The 16,369-nt window shown below is 34.9% G+C and overlaps 1 protein-coding gene across 1 annotated transcript in view; it reads left to right on the top strand.

Moving 5' to 3' along the window:
* Positions 1-6,563, top strand: part of THOC7 (THO complex subunit 7) — a 28,592-nt gene extending 22,029 nt beyond the window's left edge. Inside the window, exons 5-8 of the mRNA XM_053720998.1 lie at positions 1,556-1,613; positions 2,878-2,944; positions 4,627-4,696; positions 6,222-6,563. Of these exons, the coding sequence (XP_053576973.1) occupies positions 1,556-1,613; positions 2,878-2,944; positions 4,627-4,696; positions 6,222-6,280 (254 nt within the window). The 3' untranslated portion in view covers positions 6,281-6,563. The remainder of the gene's footprint in view (positions 1-1,555; positions 1,614-2,877; positions 2,945-4,626; positions 4,697-6,221) is intronic.
* The last annotated feature ends 9,806 nt before the right edge of the window (positions 6,564-16,369 follow it).

Raw genomic sequence — 16,369 nt, 5'->3', positions numbered from 1 at the left:
AAAAACTGTCACAACTGAGATAGGTGGCCTTTAAAGGGACAGTATACACCAATTTTCATATAACTGCATGTTATAGACACTACTAAAAAAAATAATATGCACAGATACTGATATAAAAATCCAGTATAAAACCATTTAAAAACTTACTTAGAAGCTCTCAGTTTAGCTTTGTTGAAAAGGTAGCTGGAAAGCCCACTGCAAGTTAGAAATAAGACCCTCCCCCTTCTTTTGCATATGAAAAGACCCTTTACACAAACAGAAGCAAGCTGGAGTAGGTATCTGACGGTATTCTCCTAAAACTTTGGGGCTTGGTTAGGAGTCTGAAAATCAGATCAATGTTATTTAAAAATAAGCAAAACTAAACATTTAAAAAAAAAAAAACTTTATGGGCTATATAAATAGATAATCTACAAAACCATTTATGCAAAGAAAAAATTAGTGTATAATGTCCCTTTAAGGGCTTTATAAATTAGCATATGAGCCTACCTAAGGTTAGCTTTCAACAAAGAATACCAAGAAAACAAAGCAAATTTTATAATACAAGTAAATTGGAAAGTTGTTTAAAATGTCATGCCCTATCTGAATCATGAAAGTTTAATTTTGACTTGACTGTCTCTTTTTAAATTAAATAACCCATTTGCCTGCAGTGTGTCTTCCAACTTACCTCGCGCACGTCAGCTGGCGATGGCTTGCATAGCTGAGCACTGCAAGATTAAAAATGTCATCTTCAGCCAATCGGCTCACGCATATAAACCCGTGCGTCAGGACGCCGACAGCCAATCAGATTCCTCTAGACAGATAAGCGTCTGGTGATAGGAATCGCATTTCCTGAATCAGATGATTTCTAGCTGCTTTGCTTGGCATCACTTTGTGTGCAGTGTGATTATTTTTTTATGGTGGTCTGGCATTTGTGTTTTCTTTTAGATAAAGCAAAAAAAATAATATATAAAATAGTGACAACAATATTCTCTAAATTTAAAAGTACATTGCTCATTGGCTGATAGAGAGAGCTCTTAAAGCTCTGTTTGGTGGAGATGAACAAGCCCATATAATCCTAAAAATAAAACTAAATTTCATTTGCCCAAGGTATCCATTAAACTATTTTAAAATATCCTTTTCTCATGGAACAGGGAAACATATTGCATACAATACCCCTTGAGATATCTGGTACCCAGGTGTATGTTGTAGCTGACAGTACAAACCCACTGTGTCCAGAACAGATAGCTCAGCATGCTAAGGCACTGTGGCTGAGCTCTGTAGCAACCCAAGGGTTTGCAGGTTCGATCCCCGGCAAGGTCCAATCAGCCTTTCATCCTTCCAAGGTCGATAAAATGAGCAGCGCCTTGAGACCCTTACGGGTGATTAGCCGCGCTTTACAAGTACCCAATACATACATACAACAGATGCATCCTTGTCCGTTACATGTCCCCATTTGCCTTTTTATTTTATTTTTATAATCGGTCAGTAAATTTTTTTTTTTTTTTAGGTTTGTTATGGGGGTTTTTTTGTTTGTTTTTTTCAAATGAATAATGACTGATGTTTTTTTCCTCCCCAGAATATGATGCTTTAGCCAAAGTAATACAGCATCATCCAGATAGACATGAAACACTGAAGTAAGTATATCTTTAAATGGAAGTCTGGGAATTACTGTTTAGCAATACAGGGGGCCCTCGTTTTACAACGGTTCCATTTACATCGTTTCAGAATAACAACCTTTTTTTCCAGTCATGTGACTGCTATTGAAAGCATTGAGAAGCAGTGCCTTTATTAAAATAGCCAGTAGGTGGAGCTGTCCGCTTGTGATGCAGTAAAGCCAAGCAAGCTGAAATTAATCAGTTTAACCAGACCTGAGCTATCGAGCAGATTTCAAAGGAACAAGATCTTCCTGTCTCTATGCATTCCAATTTGGACTGATTTATAAAGAACTGTTTGCAGAAAAATGCAAGTGAAGTCTGTGTTGTGTGATTATTTTATTAGGTTTATAATGCTGTTTAGCATTTAAAGTCTTCATTTCAAAGCTTTAAAAATAATGTATTAGGTGTTACTTATGACAATTTTGAGAGGGGCCTGAAACCTATCTCCCTCACTTCCCATTGACTTACATTATAAACTGGGTTTCAATTTACAACGGTTTTGATTTACAACCATTCCTTCTGGAAACTAACCCCGGCGTAAACTGAGGGCTACCTGTATAATGTTATGTTCTTTTAATGTTATCCTTGGTTATAAAGCATATAGTCTGTATGTAAATGTTGAATATTGATAATGAATAGACAGTACACTCTTCTGTTTTGAATAAAAGCATGTTTGCAATACACTGATACTGGCAATAATGCTTCTTTTAAAAACTATCACTGTTTTAGTGTGAACTTCTTTTGTGGGTAGGCACAAGGAGAATATCTAGATATTGTCCGTGCTCCAGCAGTTTAAATTGCATTTCTGTTCATAGAACTGGGGCAGTGCTTTCTATTTTGTCAACAATTACTCAATGTACATTTTACCAACCTCCACTGGCGCACCAAGCAGACATTCTGTTTAAAAAGCTAATGCTCAAAGCATATTTAGATATGCTACACATGTACAGTAAAAGCTCTAACCGAAATGGTAACTTTTACAAGTGTATTAGAAAATGCATCTATTCAAAATTAAAAAAAAAACCTTTGTGTACATTTTAAAATGTTTTTTTTTGTATCAAGTATATTTAAGAGTTAATATCAGATTCACAACAGAAACCAACACCCCATCTGTGATTTTTGTTGACCAGAAGAGCGCACGCAGATGGGAGAACAATTTATGCAAGAATTAAATAAGAAAAATGATAAAATAGAACTAGTTGATAACTGCATATGTATTCATACCAGATTTACTTCCCTACAGGCAGCTGGATTCTTTAAGCAAGGAGCTACAGCAGCTGCTACATACTAAAGAATGTGTGGAAGACAAGGTGAGGTTGCTTTTTATTAAGTCAGCAAGTTTAATATTATGTACACTAAAATATTTTGTGTTGTGCACAAGTATGTTCCTTAGTGCTAAATGAGGGATCTGGTAAATATGTGATAACGGCCTAGGAAAAAAATTTGACCACAGGTTAGAACCAGAAGACCCTGTGGGGCCAATTTTATTAATGTCTGTCCGACATGATACGCTGTAGCGTATCATGTCCAACAGACATCGCTAGTAGGGAGTGTCAATCGGCCCAATCGTATAGAATCGGATGGATTGCAGACTGCAGCCTCAGAAGCAGCGGAACCGTTAAGGAGCAGCGGTCCTTGATAAATCGGCCCCTGTATGTCTTTCCATATTTTTTTCTCAAGTGTATGATTAATATTGTTATTCCTATGCTTATTACACACATTTCTTTTAATTCCATTACACATCTATTGGAAATTTGTTCTATAGATCAGCCACTCTTTATGTAAATTACCGCTGGACCTGTTTTCCTCCATCTTGAGATCATCACCTCTCAGTCTGGTGTTGCTTTTAAGTCACCAGTGGCTCATGGGTGCGTCAAGCCCTGTATTAAGTTCCTTAATATCATTGAAAGTTTCTGTCATATCCTCTCTATTAGTCACTGCTATAAGTATTAAGGTCATGACAACTTTTCTTGTAAGTTTTATGTTTAGACTATATCAGGGCCGGAACTACCATTGGTGCAGTTGCTGGCCGATGCAGAGAGGGCCACAGAGTTGTCCTCTCTGCATCGGTGGGTAAAAAAGGTATTGCAGTGATGCCTCAATATTGAGGCATCACTGCAATACCTTGAAAGCGGCATGTCATTGGTCACTAACTGACACCACATATAGGACGTACCTGGCACGTCCTCAGCCGTTAAATGGATGATTCAGATAGAGCATGCAATTTTAAGCAACTTTCTAATTTACTTCTATTATAATTTTTTCTTCGTTCTCTTGTTATTTTTATGTGAAAAAGCAAGAATATAAAGCTTACAAGCCAGCTTATCTTTGGTTCAGCACCTGGGTTACGCTTGCTGATTGGCGGCTAAATGTAGCCACCAATCATCAAGTGCTATCCAGGGTTCTGAACCAAAAATAGTCCGGCTCCTATGCTTACATTCTTGCTTTTTCAAATAAAGATACCAAGAGAATGAAGAAAAACTGAGCGTGTAATTTTAAGCAACGTTCTAATTTACTCCTATCTGAATCATGAAAGAAAAAAATTTGGGTTCAGTGTCCCTTTAAATAGAGTGTTGGATACATGCTGAGGATGTTGCAGGCTTGTATGAGTATTGAAAAAATGGCTACAAATAGGAGATGAAGAAGAGATGCTTTCACGTATGTCTCATACATGTGGGATTTAGAGTGTTTTATGCAGTTGACTAACCTGAGAGAATAAGAACATCTGTGGGCTCTCAACAAAATACTGACTTAAAGCAAAGAGTATTGGCGAGTGTTGGAGAGATGAGTATGCATAGTGATCACATTGTCATTCCCCTGTCCACTTAAAGAGTCCCTGTGATACATTGCATAATGTCACTGTCACTCATGGAAGATAATACATGTTTAGTTTGTTGGGTAGAGCTTTAATAGTTTTGTTTAATGTGGATAGAATTCATCATATTCTTTCTTTCTTTTTTTTTTTTTTTTTTTTTTTTTTTTAATGCTGTAGCTGGAATTAAGAAGGAAACAATTCCACGTTCTCCTGAGTACCATCCATGAACTTCAGCAAACACTGGATAGTAAGTAATTGTATTATTAATGAGGAATTATCATGAGTTATTTATGTATGTACAGCTTATTTCAGATCTATGTAATATATATGTTTAATATATTCTTGAGGGCTTTCATTTCAGTTGTGTTTTATAAAAAAAATTAGAAATGTAAAGAAACATTGGTGATTCATTAATATTTGACTTCCAATTAGCTAAGAGTAGTGCAGTTAAAGGGAAACATTTTAAATGTATATATTTTGTTTATAAATGTTTCAAATTAAATGTAACTAATTTCTGCATGCTCCAATAGGCCCATGGGCCCTCCCTCTATAGTGCTTTGTTTGTTTTGAAAAATATATGCTGAAAAATATATTGTTTCTCTTTGTAAATTGTCCCTATCAGCCAACGAGCAGAAGAGTCCTGGGACACTCAGGTCAAAATTAGACTCTCATGATTCAGATAGAGCATGCAATTTTAAACAACTTTCCAATTTACTTATATTAACAAAATGTGCACAGTATTTTATTATTTACATTTTTTAAGGCCCCAGCTCCTACTGAGCATGTGCAAGAATTCACAGAATATAAGTATATGCATTTGTGATTGGCTGATGGCTCTCACATGGTACAGGGGGAGTGGAAATAGATATAACTGAAATTTGCCAGAAACAAATCTACTACTCATTTGAATTTCAGACTAAGTACTATTGCATGGTCTTTTTATCATGTATTTGTTGATAATGCAAACCTACTGTGTTTACTGATCCTATAACATTTAGCTGTTACTTAACTTTTTTTATGCATAAATACTATTAATAATATGTATAACTACTGCTCTTTCTCACATATATATATATATATATATATATTTATATATATATATATATATATATATATATATATATATATAATAAAAGTATAATGTCCCTAAAACAAAATATGCTGTTTAGATTTTTCTTATCTATTTTAAAATTACAACATTGCTGTTGGATTATTAATATTAATATATATATATATATATATATATATATATATATATATTTCCTATGTGATGAAGCATAGTCACACCATTGTATAAAATGGCTGCAATATAATTATATTGACTTCACTAAATAATACTAACATGCCAGAGTTTTTTCTACTTCTAGTGAATCCGTCTAGCAGTGTAAATAAAGCCCGTACCCCTCTTGTTTGTATACAGGGGTCTATCCTCTCAGTATTCTATTGTCATCTGTGAGATATTTATTCGAGTATAACTCCTTTATAAATGTCTCTAACTGGCCTTAGCAGAGGAAATAAGATAACATATGCTTTTAAACCTGGGGAAACCTAAGTTTCAATATGGTGGAGCCCATTACTCCATTGTGCCCAATCTTAACACTTCCTCAATATTTAAAGGGATAAAAACTATGAAAATAATATAAATACACTTGCATATTATTTTTCAGCTAATGTTTGATTTGAACATATTAATTGTCTGGCATTAATTTTATGTTTAAGTTGCTTTAAAATGTTTTTTTTTTAATATTTTTATCCCCCCCCCCCCCTCCCAGATGATGACAAACTTGCAGAAGAATCTCAAGACTCGCAAATGGACACACAAACTCGGTGATCTAAATATCATCTGTAATTCCATTTAAATTGTTGGATGTTCGGTGCCTGTCTGTGAAAAAATATGACACGTGTTAAAAAAAACCCCCAACACCTTGCTTAATGTCAAACAATTTTTGTTTTATATAATGAATACATAGCTGAGGTTTGTCTCTGGATACCAGAGTTTGTTTCTTATGTACAATTATTATTCCAAGATAGTTTTTTCATTTTCATTTCAGATTGAAAGTTTGCTTATTTGTAATGGAAACCTTTTTTTGCAATAAATTTAAAAAAAACATGAATATTTGTTTCAGCAAAAATACTCAATTACAAACAATCGGCCAGATTATGAGTTTTGCGTTAGAGGCTGTGCGGTGCTAACAAGCAGTTTTTTCTCACCGCTCACCTGCAGCGCTGGTATTACGGGTTTTTACAAACCCGGCGTTAAAAGGCAAGAAGTGAGCGTTGAGCAAAATTGTGCTCCAATACCAGCGCTGCTTAAGTCAGCGGTGAGCTGGTTGTACGTGCTCGTGCAGGAGAGCCGGCTGAAAAAAAGTCTAACACCTGCAAAAAAGCAGCGTAAAACTCAGTAACGCAGCCCCATTGATTCCTATGGGGAAATAAATTTTACGTTTACACCTAACATGAACCCCAAGTCTAAACACCCCTAATCTTACACTTATTAACCCCTAATCTGCCGCACCCAACATCGTCGCCACCTACATTATATTTTTTAACCCCTAATCTACCGCTCCGGACATTGCCGCCACCTACATTATACTTATTAACCCCTAATCTGCTGCCCCCAACATCGCCAACACCTAAAAATTTATTAACCCCTAATCTGCCGCCCCCGACATCGTCGCCACTATTCTAAATTTATTAACCCCTAAACCTAAGTCTAACCCTAACACCCCCTAACTTAAATATAATTTAAATAAATCTAAATAAAATTCCTATCATTAACTAAATTATTCCTATTTAAAACTAAATACTTACCTGTAAAATAAACCCTAAGCTAGCTACAATATAACTAATAGTTACATTGTATCTAGCTTAGGGTTTATTTTTATTTTACAGGCAAGTTTGTATTTATTTTAACTAGGTAGAATAGTTATTAAATAGTTATTCTTTTTTTTAGGGTGTATTGGGTGGGTTTTATTTTTTAGATTAGGGTTTGGGCCGCAAAAGAGCTAACTGCCCTTTTTAAGGGCAATGCCCATCCAAATGCCCTTTTCAGGGCAATGGGGAGCTTAGGTTTTTTTAGTTAGGGTTTTATTTGGAGGTTTGTTGTGTGGGTGGTGAGTTTTACTGTTGGGGGGGTATTTGTATTTTTCTTTTTTTTTTTACAGGTAAAAGAGCTGATTACTTTGGGGCAATGCCCCGCAAAAGGCCCTTTTAAGGGCTATGGATAGTTTAGTTTAGGCTAGGGTTTTTTATTTTTGGGGGGGGGCTTTTTTATTTTGATGGAGCTATTAGATTAGGTGTAATTAGTTTAAAGATCTGTAATTTGTTTTTTATTTTCAGTAATTTAGTGTTTTTTTTGTGATTTAGCTAATTTAATTTATTTAATTGTTTTTAATTTAGTTAATTTATTTAATTGTAGGGCTAGGTTAGGTGTTAGTGTAACTTAGGTTAGATTTTATTTTACAGGTCAATTTGTATTTAGTTTAGCTAGGTAGTTATTAAATAGTTAATAACTATTCTACCTAGTTAAATAAATACAAACTTGCCTGTAAAATAAAAATAAACCCTAAGCTAGATACAATGTAACTATTAGCTATATTGTAGCTAGCTTAGGGTTTATTTTATAGGTAAGTGTTTAGTTTTAAATAGGAATTATTTAGTTAATGATAGTAATTTTATTTAAATGTATTTAAATTATATTTGTTAGGGGGGTTAGGGTTAGACTTAGGTTTAGGGGTTAATAAATTTAGAATAGTGGCGGCGACGTTGGGGGCGGCAGATTAGGGGTTAATAAGTGTAGTTAGGTTGCGGCGGCAGATTAGGGGTTAATAAAAATAATGTAGGTGTCGGCGATGTTGGGGGCAGCAGATTAGGGGTTAATAAGTATAATGTAGGTGGCAGCGATGTCCGGAGCGGAAGATTAGGGATTATTAAGTATAATGTAGGTGGCGGCGATGTTAGGGGCTAATAATAATAGGCGGGAGTGCGGCGGTTTAGGGGTTAATATGTTTATTATAGTTGTGGCGATGTCCTGAGCGGCAGATTAGGGGTTAAAAATTTTATTTTAGTGTTTGCGATGCGGGAGGGCCTCGGTTTAGGGGTTAATAGGTAGTTTATGGGTTTTAGTGTACTTTGTAGCACTTTAGTTATGAGTTTTACGTTACGGCGTTGTACCATAAAACTTTTAACTACTGACTTTAAAATGCGTTGGGGATCTTGGAGGTAGAGGGTGTACCGCTCACTTTTTGGCCACCCAGGACAGACTCGTAATACCGACGCTATGGAAGTCCCATAGAAAAAAGGGTTTACGAGGTTTATGTAAGTCGTTTTGCGGTAAAGGCAAAAAAGTGTGCGGGGCCCCTAAACCTGCAAGACTCCTAATAGCAGCAGTAGTGAAAAAGCAGCGTTAGGACCTGTTAATGCTGCTTTTTCAGCCTAACACACAACTCGTAATCTAGCCAAATATATTTCACATTGTTAAACAGTGGTGTTAGCATCACAAAGGGGGTATATGTTTGCTATATTATGATATTTAAGAGTATGTGTGTGTGGATATGTGTGTGTATATATATATATATATATATATATATATTCAAAATATTAGAATTACGCACCCACTCTGTTACCAGGGGGGGGGTGATAAGCTGCCCAAATGTCTGCGCTACCAAGGCTCACTTAAGCGAATGAGTTTAGAATATGCTGCTGAAATCTCAGGTAATAATTCACAGGCTTAAATACTAAAAAGAATAGAAGTCTAGAAAAAGAGGTAGTGAAAAGAAGGGGGTTTGAGATAGCACCTATTCAAAACCACAGATAGACCAATATATAGATATAGGTGTATATATACACACATGCTTATTATGAACACTTGTCCACAAAGCAGGAAGTATTCTGGTTTTCTGGCGCTGGAGATAAAATAGGCCTTATACTCCTGAATCCACGGAGGAGCCATTTCAGAATCCAGCCTGCCATCTGCACACCATACTCCAAGGAGACAAGAAGTTCTACATCATCTTGACACTAATGCAAGACATCACCGGAGGCTTAGCACTGATAGATGCGGCAACTTACCTCATACGATTGGGGTAATTTCTAGTAAGTGCACACCCACCGGCTTTCTTTTTATGTGTCATTTTACTTTGAACATTGGCATTTACTACTGTGGTTATATTGAATATCCACACAGACTTACTCATACTTTGCAAGACTTTTTTTGATGATCTGTGTGATCTTTATTTAAGCAGTATCATTATGGTAAGCTTCTCCTCTGTGGAGTATGGTAAACTTTTCCTCTGTTGGATGTGGTGAGCTTCTCTAGTTACATTTTAACTTTAATGCTGCTAGAAGCTTTCTAATAGATGCACTAGAATGTTATGAAGTCCACAAGTGCTCATGTGTCACGTCAACTACCCAAAAATCAGGCAACCTGTCAGAATGTCTCCAGTCTCCCCTTGCGGCCTCTTTTCTTTAGTTACGAGAGATAACAGCAGGGTTCCCAGTGGATGTCAATAGGGAAAAGGAATTTCCTTTAGCAAAGACGGGGCGGTAAAAATGGAAAGTAAAACAAACAAAACAACGTGCATGACAAGTATGCACTGGAGAATGGGAACAGGAAGGGGGAGCTAGAACAAGGGGGCGCCTGTCAGGCGGTAGGACACCCGCTGATAATAGTTATTATAAGATCCCGGGATAGTATCCCCTCCAGAAACAGAAAAAAACTAATCCTCCCTCCAAGTTCAACCACCTGGGTGCAAAGAAGCATACAATAGTATCAGGATTTTCCAAGCAAAGTCAGCTTTCTTAGATGACGTTTCAGAGATATAGAATCTTTTTCATCAGATATTTATATACCCTCTTAATTATCATAATACAGATCACTAGATAGAGAAACTCTTATTAAAGGACCAGTAAACACAGTAGATTTGCATAATCAACAAATGCAAGATAACAAGACAATGAAATAGCTTTTACACTGAATTTCAAAATTATCTATGTTTCCACTCCCCCTGTACCATGTGATAGCAATCAGCCAATCACAAATGCATATACGTATAGTCTGGGAATTCTTGCACATGCTCAGTAGGAGCTGGTGACTCAAAAAGTGTAAATATAAAAGACTGTGCACATTTTTTTTTAAAGGAAGTAAATTGGAAAGTTGTTTAAAATTACATGCTGTATCTGAATCATGAAAATTTAATTTGACCTGAGTGTCCCTTAAATGGAAATAATGAACCAGGAGGTGCCACAGATATTGACAAATATAGTGATAATAACAGAACGGTAAAACTAATAAATCCAAAAATAATAAAGACCGATATAAGAACACTGGAATCAAATTTGTCACCACCTTTAATGATGGTTTCTGGAAAATTAAAAATATTATGAAAAAACATTGGTCTGTCTTATAAAAAGATCCTCTGCTAAAAGATATCATTGGTGAAAAACCTGACATTACATTCAAGAAAAATGTAAACCTTAAAACCATGCTTGCACCAAGTACACTGAGAAAACATAAAAGTAAAAATAAGAAAACCAATAAGGGTATAATGAATCTAATAGGATTCTATAAATGTCACCGAACAAATTGTATCTGCTGTGATCATATCCATAAAAATAAGAAATTTAACAAATTTGCAGATGTAAGTGTGAAAGGAGAACAATTTCCTATCAAAAGCATATTGAATTGCAAATCGGATTATGTTGTATACTTACTTGAGTGTACATGCGCTAATCCAATTAGATATATAGGTCGTATAGGCCCCGCCAAACAAACCACGAGTGGAAAGCAAAATAGCGGTACCAGCTATTTGTTGTGTTGTATGAACTTACGCATTAGGAGCACTGATTTTCACAGTGGCTTTCATGCAATCACTCGCATTGTGGCTTATGTTTTTACTATAACGCCTTTCATCAATAAGGCTTTTTTCTTTTATTTTGTTTTGAATTTGTATGTTAACTGTTTGTCTGCTGTGATATCAGACGTTTCTTTGGCAAATAAACCTTTCCTTTTTATGTAGTATTGTATACAAGTAAATTATTTGGATAAGGTTTACATCCCCCTCACTCTAAACCTCTAACAAGGAAACCCACACTGATCTCAGAAATACGGTTAGTGTTCACAGCAAGGAATCCGGAGACTGATGAAAGGGGAATATGTTTTGATGTACATTTATAACACTAATGCTTTTCTAATACCTCATAACATTCTGAGGTTGAATCAGGTGAGTGCGTTTCTTACCACTACACACTAATTAAGACAACCAGTTGAAACATACTACACTAGAAGCACCCCCTGTGCGCTTGTCCCACTTTCTGTTTTATAGATATATATATATATATATATATATATATATATATATATATATATAATCTGCACACGTACCTGTCCGCTGGTTTTTCGTCTTCTCCAGCTTTCAACGGCATGATCCACAGCCTGCTTTTGTTCCGGTACTTATCAGCTGGGAGTTTAACTCCAAAACGTCTACCCTTTCCTTGCCACGGCATCGACGAATACTCCCTTGGTAAAAAACTGGTAGTCCTAGGATTACACTCCTCCCACTCCTAGCAGCGCAACTCAGCTCCGATCTGTCTCATGAAAAAATGGAGACCTCATTCCGTATATAGGTATATCAAAGGAAAAAAGTTCCACGGATCTTCTAAAATATATATCTTGATTCCATAAGAATTAAAACATAGTATCCACCACAGCAAAACGTGAGCAGTCAAACGATCTGACCGTTTTGCTGTGTTGGATACTATGTTTTATGGAATCAAGATATATATTTTAGAAGATCCGTGGAACTATGCTTTTTTTTTTATATATTTCATATTGATTTGAACAACCTATAGTGTAATTGTATTCAATTTGTGACCAAGGGCCCAATGCTCTAAAGCACTCTACTAAGGTAAGGTGCTCTATAAAAATAAGTCTGCGCTACAAGGTCCTTCATGGGATTCTGCAAAGGAATATTTCACCTTGATAACTATTTATCTCGCTAAGTCATGTACCCTGCATTTCTGTATGAGGACACATACTTTTATACTATTATGATGCTGAATAAAATTAGTAGTTTAAAAATTGTATTGAAAGTATAAAATAAAAATCTCAAAAGACTTGTTAAAAATTACGTTAATAAAACACAGTAATTTTTGTATTACAAAAAAAAAAAAGTGCATCAACATTCAAATTCCACAGTAAAAATTTTATGCGGGAATAAATCTATGTAATTTTACAATTTAATTTCAAAATATGAAGAAAAAATATCATAAAAATAGTACAAATTAAAAACATTATTTTTTTTTTCTTTTGTAAAATCTCGTAAAGTCTCACAACAGTGGCTTAAAGGGACAGTCAAGTCCAAAAAAACTTTCATGATTTAAATAAGGAATGTAGGTTTTTTTTTTTTTTTTTTTTTTTTTTTTTAAATCTTTTATTTGTTGCATAAGCCATCAAAAAAATAATACAATCATACTGGTCAAATGATATCTGCCACGCAGGGCACAATAACAAACTTTATAACAGAAATAGATTGTAAGAAATTTAACAGTTTTGTATCATTCCTCCATAATTTGTCAGTATCTAAACAAAGACTTGGCTTAGAATTTTTTATCCTAAATAATAAAAAAGAAGAAGAAGAACAAAACCAAAGCAAAACAAAACAAAACACAAAAAAAAAAAAAAAGGGGAAACCCCTCCAACACCTCCCCGCTCAGTGCTTCCTATGTATAATATCTAATTCAATCTTGAGATTATTCTCTGTAGCTAGTAATCCATGATGCCGGAAATTCATCATGTAGTACTAACTCCATAAAGCTATCTGAACTTAAAAACGGGGATAGTATTCGTTTTTGAATATGAGGTGAATATGACTTAATTATTGGTAACCAATCTAGCAAAAACCTTTTTATTTTATTTTCTTTGGCGGATTTTAAGTGAAAGGACTCAAAGATTATTTGATTTTGTATTCCCTGAGTAAGCATAGAAAAAGAAGGGGCCGCTTTCGCTTTCCAATTTTTTGCTATAAGATGTCTAGTTGATAGAATAATTGAAGTCAAAGTTTTTAGTCTCAAAGAGGAATTGATAAGTTGAATATTGAGAAAGATAATACTCTCTGGTTTGAATAGTATATCAGCACCATAATATTTTTTTAGCCAGAAGGATAATTTTTTCCATAGTTGTATCAATCTTGGGCAGTAATAAAACATATGTAATAGATCTGCTTTAGGGTACGAGCAGCGAGGACAGTTAGCAGATTGTGAGATATACATTTTTGACAATTTAGCTGGTGTTATATAGAACCTATTTAGGATTTTAAAATGTGCTTCTTTCCAGCTTGATGGGGCTCGGCTCCTATTAACCAAGCTGCAGCTCTGTTCTATTTCTCCCTCTTCTAGGTTGGGGCAATCTCGTGACCAAGATATAAAGATGTTATTAAGAAAAATAAGGCTCTGTTTATTCAACATGATATCATACATGAGAGAAATTGAAGGTAGTCCTATTTTGAATTTCAAAATACATTTTTTAATATCAGACCATGCCAGAGACCGGTCCAGGCCCCATGATTGATTACTGACATAGTGTCTTAGCTGAAAATAGGCAAACATGTCCTTTCTAGGAAGGCCAAATTGAACGACAAGAGACTCAAATGTATGAATGTAGCCATCATTGTGTAAAATTTGGTACATGTTTATAAGTCCTTGGTAGGCCCATCTTTTAAATACGGCCTGGGTATGTCCTGGAGAGAAATCTACCGTGCCAATTATCGGGAGAAATTCGGAGAAAGAATAATCTAGTCCTAGAAAAGTACAAAGTTTTTGCCAGGCTTCAATAATGTTTTTTATAGTTATCAATCTACTAATATTAAATGGTAGCTCTTTATATGTACAATGTAAACTAGCTTTAATAGAAAAAGGATATATCATATAACTTTCCATAGACGAACAAGAAAATATATTTGTGTCTGCTAACCAGTCTATAGCAATTTTGGCTAAACACGCAATATTATATAATTCGATATTAGGTAAGGCAAGACCAGCTGAACCCCGAGGATGCATTAGTTTTCTTAACGCGATACGTGGTTTTTTGTTCTTCCAGATAAATCTGGAGAATATAGAATATAATTTACGTAAATCGGTAGAAAGAAGGAATAAGGGTAGGTTCTGCAACGGGTGTAATAGTCGTGGGAATATAATCGTCTTAATGACGTTGACACGAGCAGACAGTGAAATAGGTAACGATACCCAACTTTCTAAGTCAGTTTTAATTTTTCGGATAAGAGGAGGTATATTGAGTTTATACCAAAGTTTAGGATTAGCATGTATATGGATACCTAGATATTTCACTATTTCCGAAGTTTTGAAAGGATGGATAGAGCTTGAAAGACTATTTTTCTTGATCCACATTAATTCGCTTTTGTTGTAGTTGATTTTATAGCCTGAGAAAGAGCTAAAAATATTCAAGCTTTTCATTACACTGGGGATTTCCTGTGCTACATTTTCTAGAAATATGAGCAGGTCATCTGCGTATATAAGAAGTTTTAAGACTTGGGAGCCAAACCTAATACCTTTGATTGTCTCCCTAAGCCAAATTGCTAGCGGTTCTAAGGCAATGTTAAATAAAAATGGTGATAGGGGGCAACCTTGTCTTGTACCTCTTCCTAGAACCAGCGGAGCAGACAGATTACTGTTAATAAGAAGATATGAAATAGGATTGTTATAAATATTATGTATAAATTGTGTAAATTGATTTTTAAAGCCAAATTCCTGAAGAGATCTAAATAAATAGTTCCATATAATCGCATCGAAGGCTTTTTCGGCATCCAGGCTAACTATCGCTATATCCTGATCAGGTTGTGCCCGTTCACTTTTATCAGCATTCGATAGGTAATCTATACAAGTCAAAAGTTTGCGAATATTTTTGGAAGAGTTTCTTGTGGACATAAAACCTGTCTGATCAGGGTGAATTATTTTATCGAAAGAGATTGAGAGCCTGGAAGCTATGATAGAAGTTAAAATTTTATAATCTGTATTAAGGACAGATATAGGTCTATATGATGCAGGATCTTCTGGGTCTTTATCTTTCTTCAATATTAATGAAATAATAGCTGCTGTAAAATTTTTAGAGATCTGTTGATCTTTACTGAAATAATGATTAAACAGTTTTTCCAGTGTCTCTACAATCTCTTCCGATAAGATTTTAAAGAATTCAGCCGGTAAACCGTCAGGTCCAGCTGCTTTATTGAATTTGGTTTTATCTATGGCTTTCTTTATTTCATCTTGCGTTATCGGGCTATTTAAGGCGGACAGATCCGTGTCTGATATTTTAGGGATATTCATCTTAGACCAGAATATTTCTTCCTGTAATATGTCAGTCTCCCTATTTGTATAAAATTGTTGATAATATGAGTGAAAAAAATCCCCAATTTCTTGAGAATTTGTGTATCTATTATTATCTTCTCTTATGGTCAATATCAAATTTTTTTTTTTCCTATTTTTTGTCAGCTTGGCCAAATATTTAGCGGAGCAGCCATGGAAGCTTTTATAGTATAGATTAATTTTAATTTCTTCTTCTTGAATTTTTTGTTTTATTACAATATCCCTTTCCTGTCTAGCTTTAAGATAATTCCTCCAATTTAGATCACTTCGGATATTAATATATTTTTTATATGTATTTTTGACTTGATTAGACATAGAAATTTCTTGAGCAGACGCCTTCTTTTTCTTAGTACACATGTAGGCTTTAATCTGACCTCTTAGGACCGCTTTTGCGGCTTCCCAAAATGTCTCTATTCTATTGAAATATGAAATATTATTGGTACAATAGTCTCTCCATGTTTGTTTTAGCCATAAAGAAAATCTTGCATTATTATAGAGATATCTAGGAAAATAAAAGATTTGGTTTTTACTCTTATTTTGAGTTAGT

Source organism: Bombina bombina, chromosome 7 (genome assembly GCF_027579735.1).
Source record: "Bombina bombina isolate aBomBom1 chromosome 7, aBomBom1.pri, whole genome shotgun sequence".
NCBI classification, from domain to species: Eukaryota; Metazoa; Chordata; class Amphibia; order Anura; family Bombinatoridae; genus Bombina; species Bombina bombina.
This window is presented reverse-complemented; position numbering and strand designations above follow the sequence as displayed.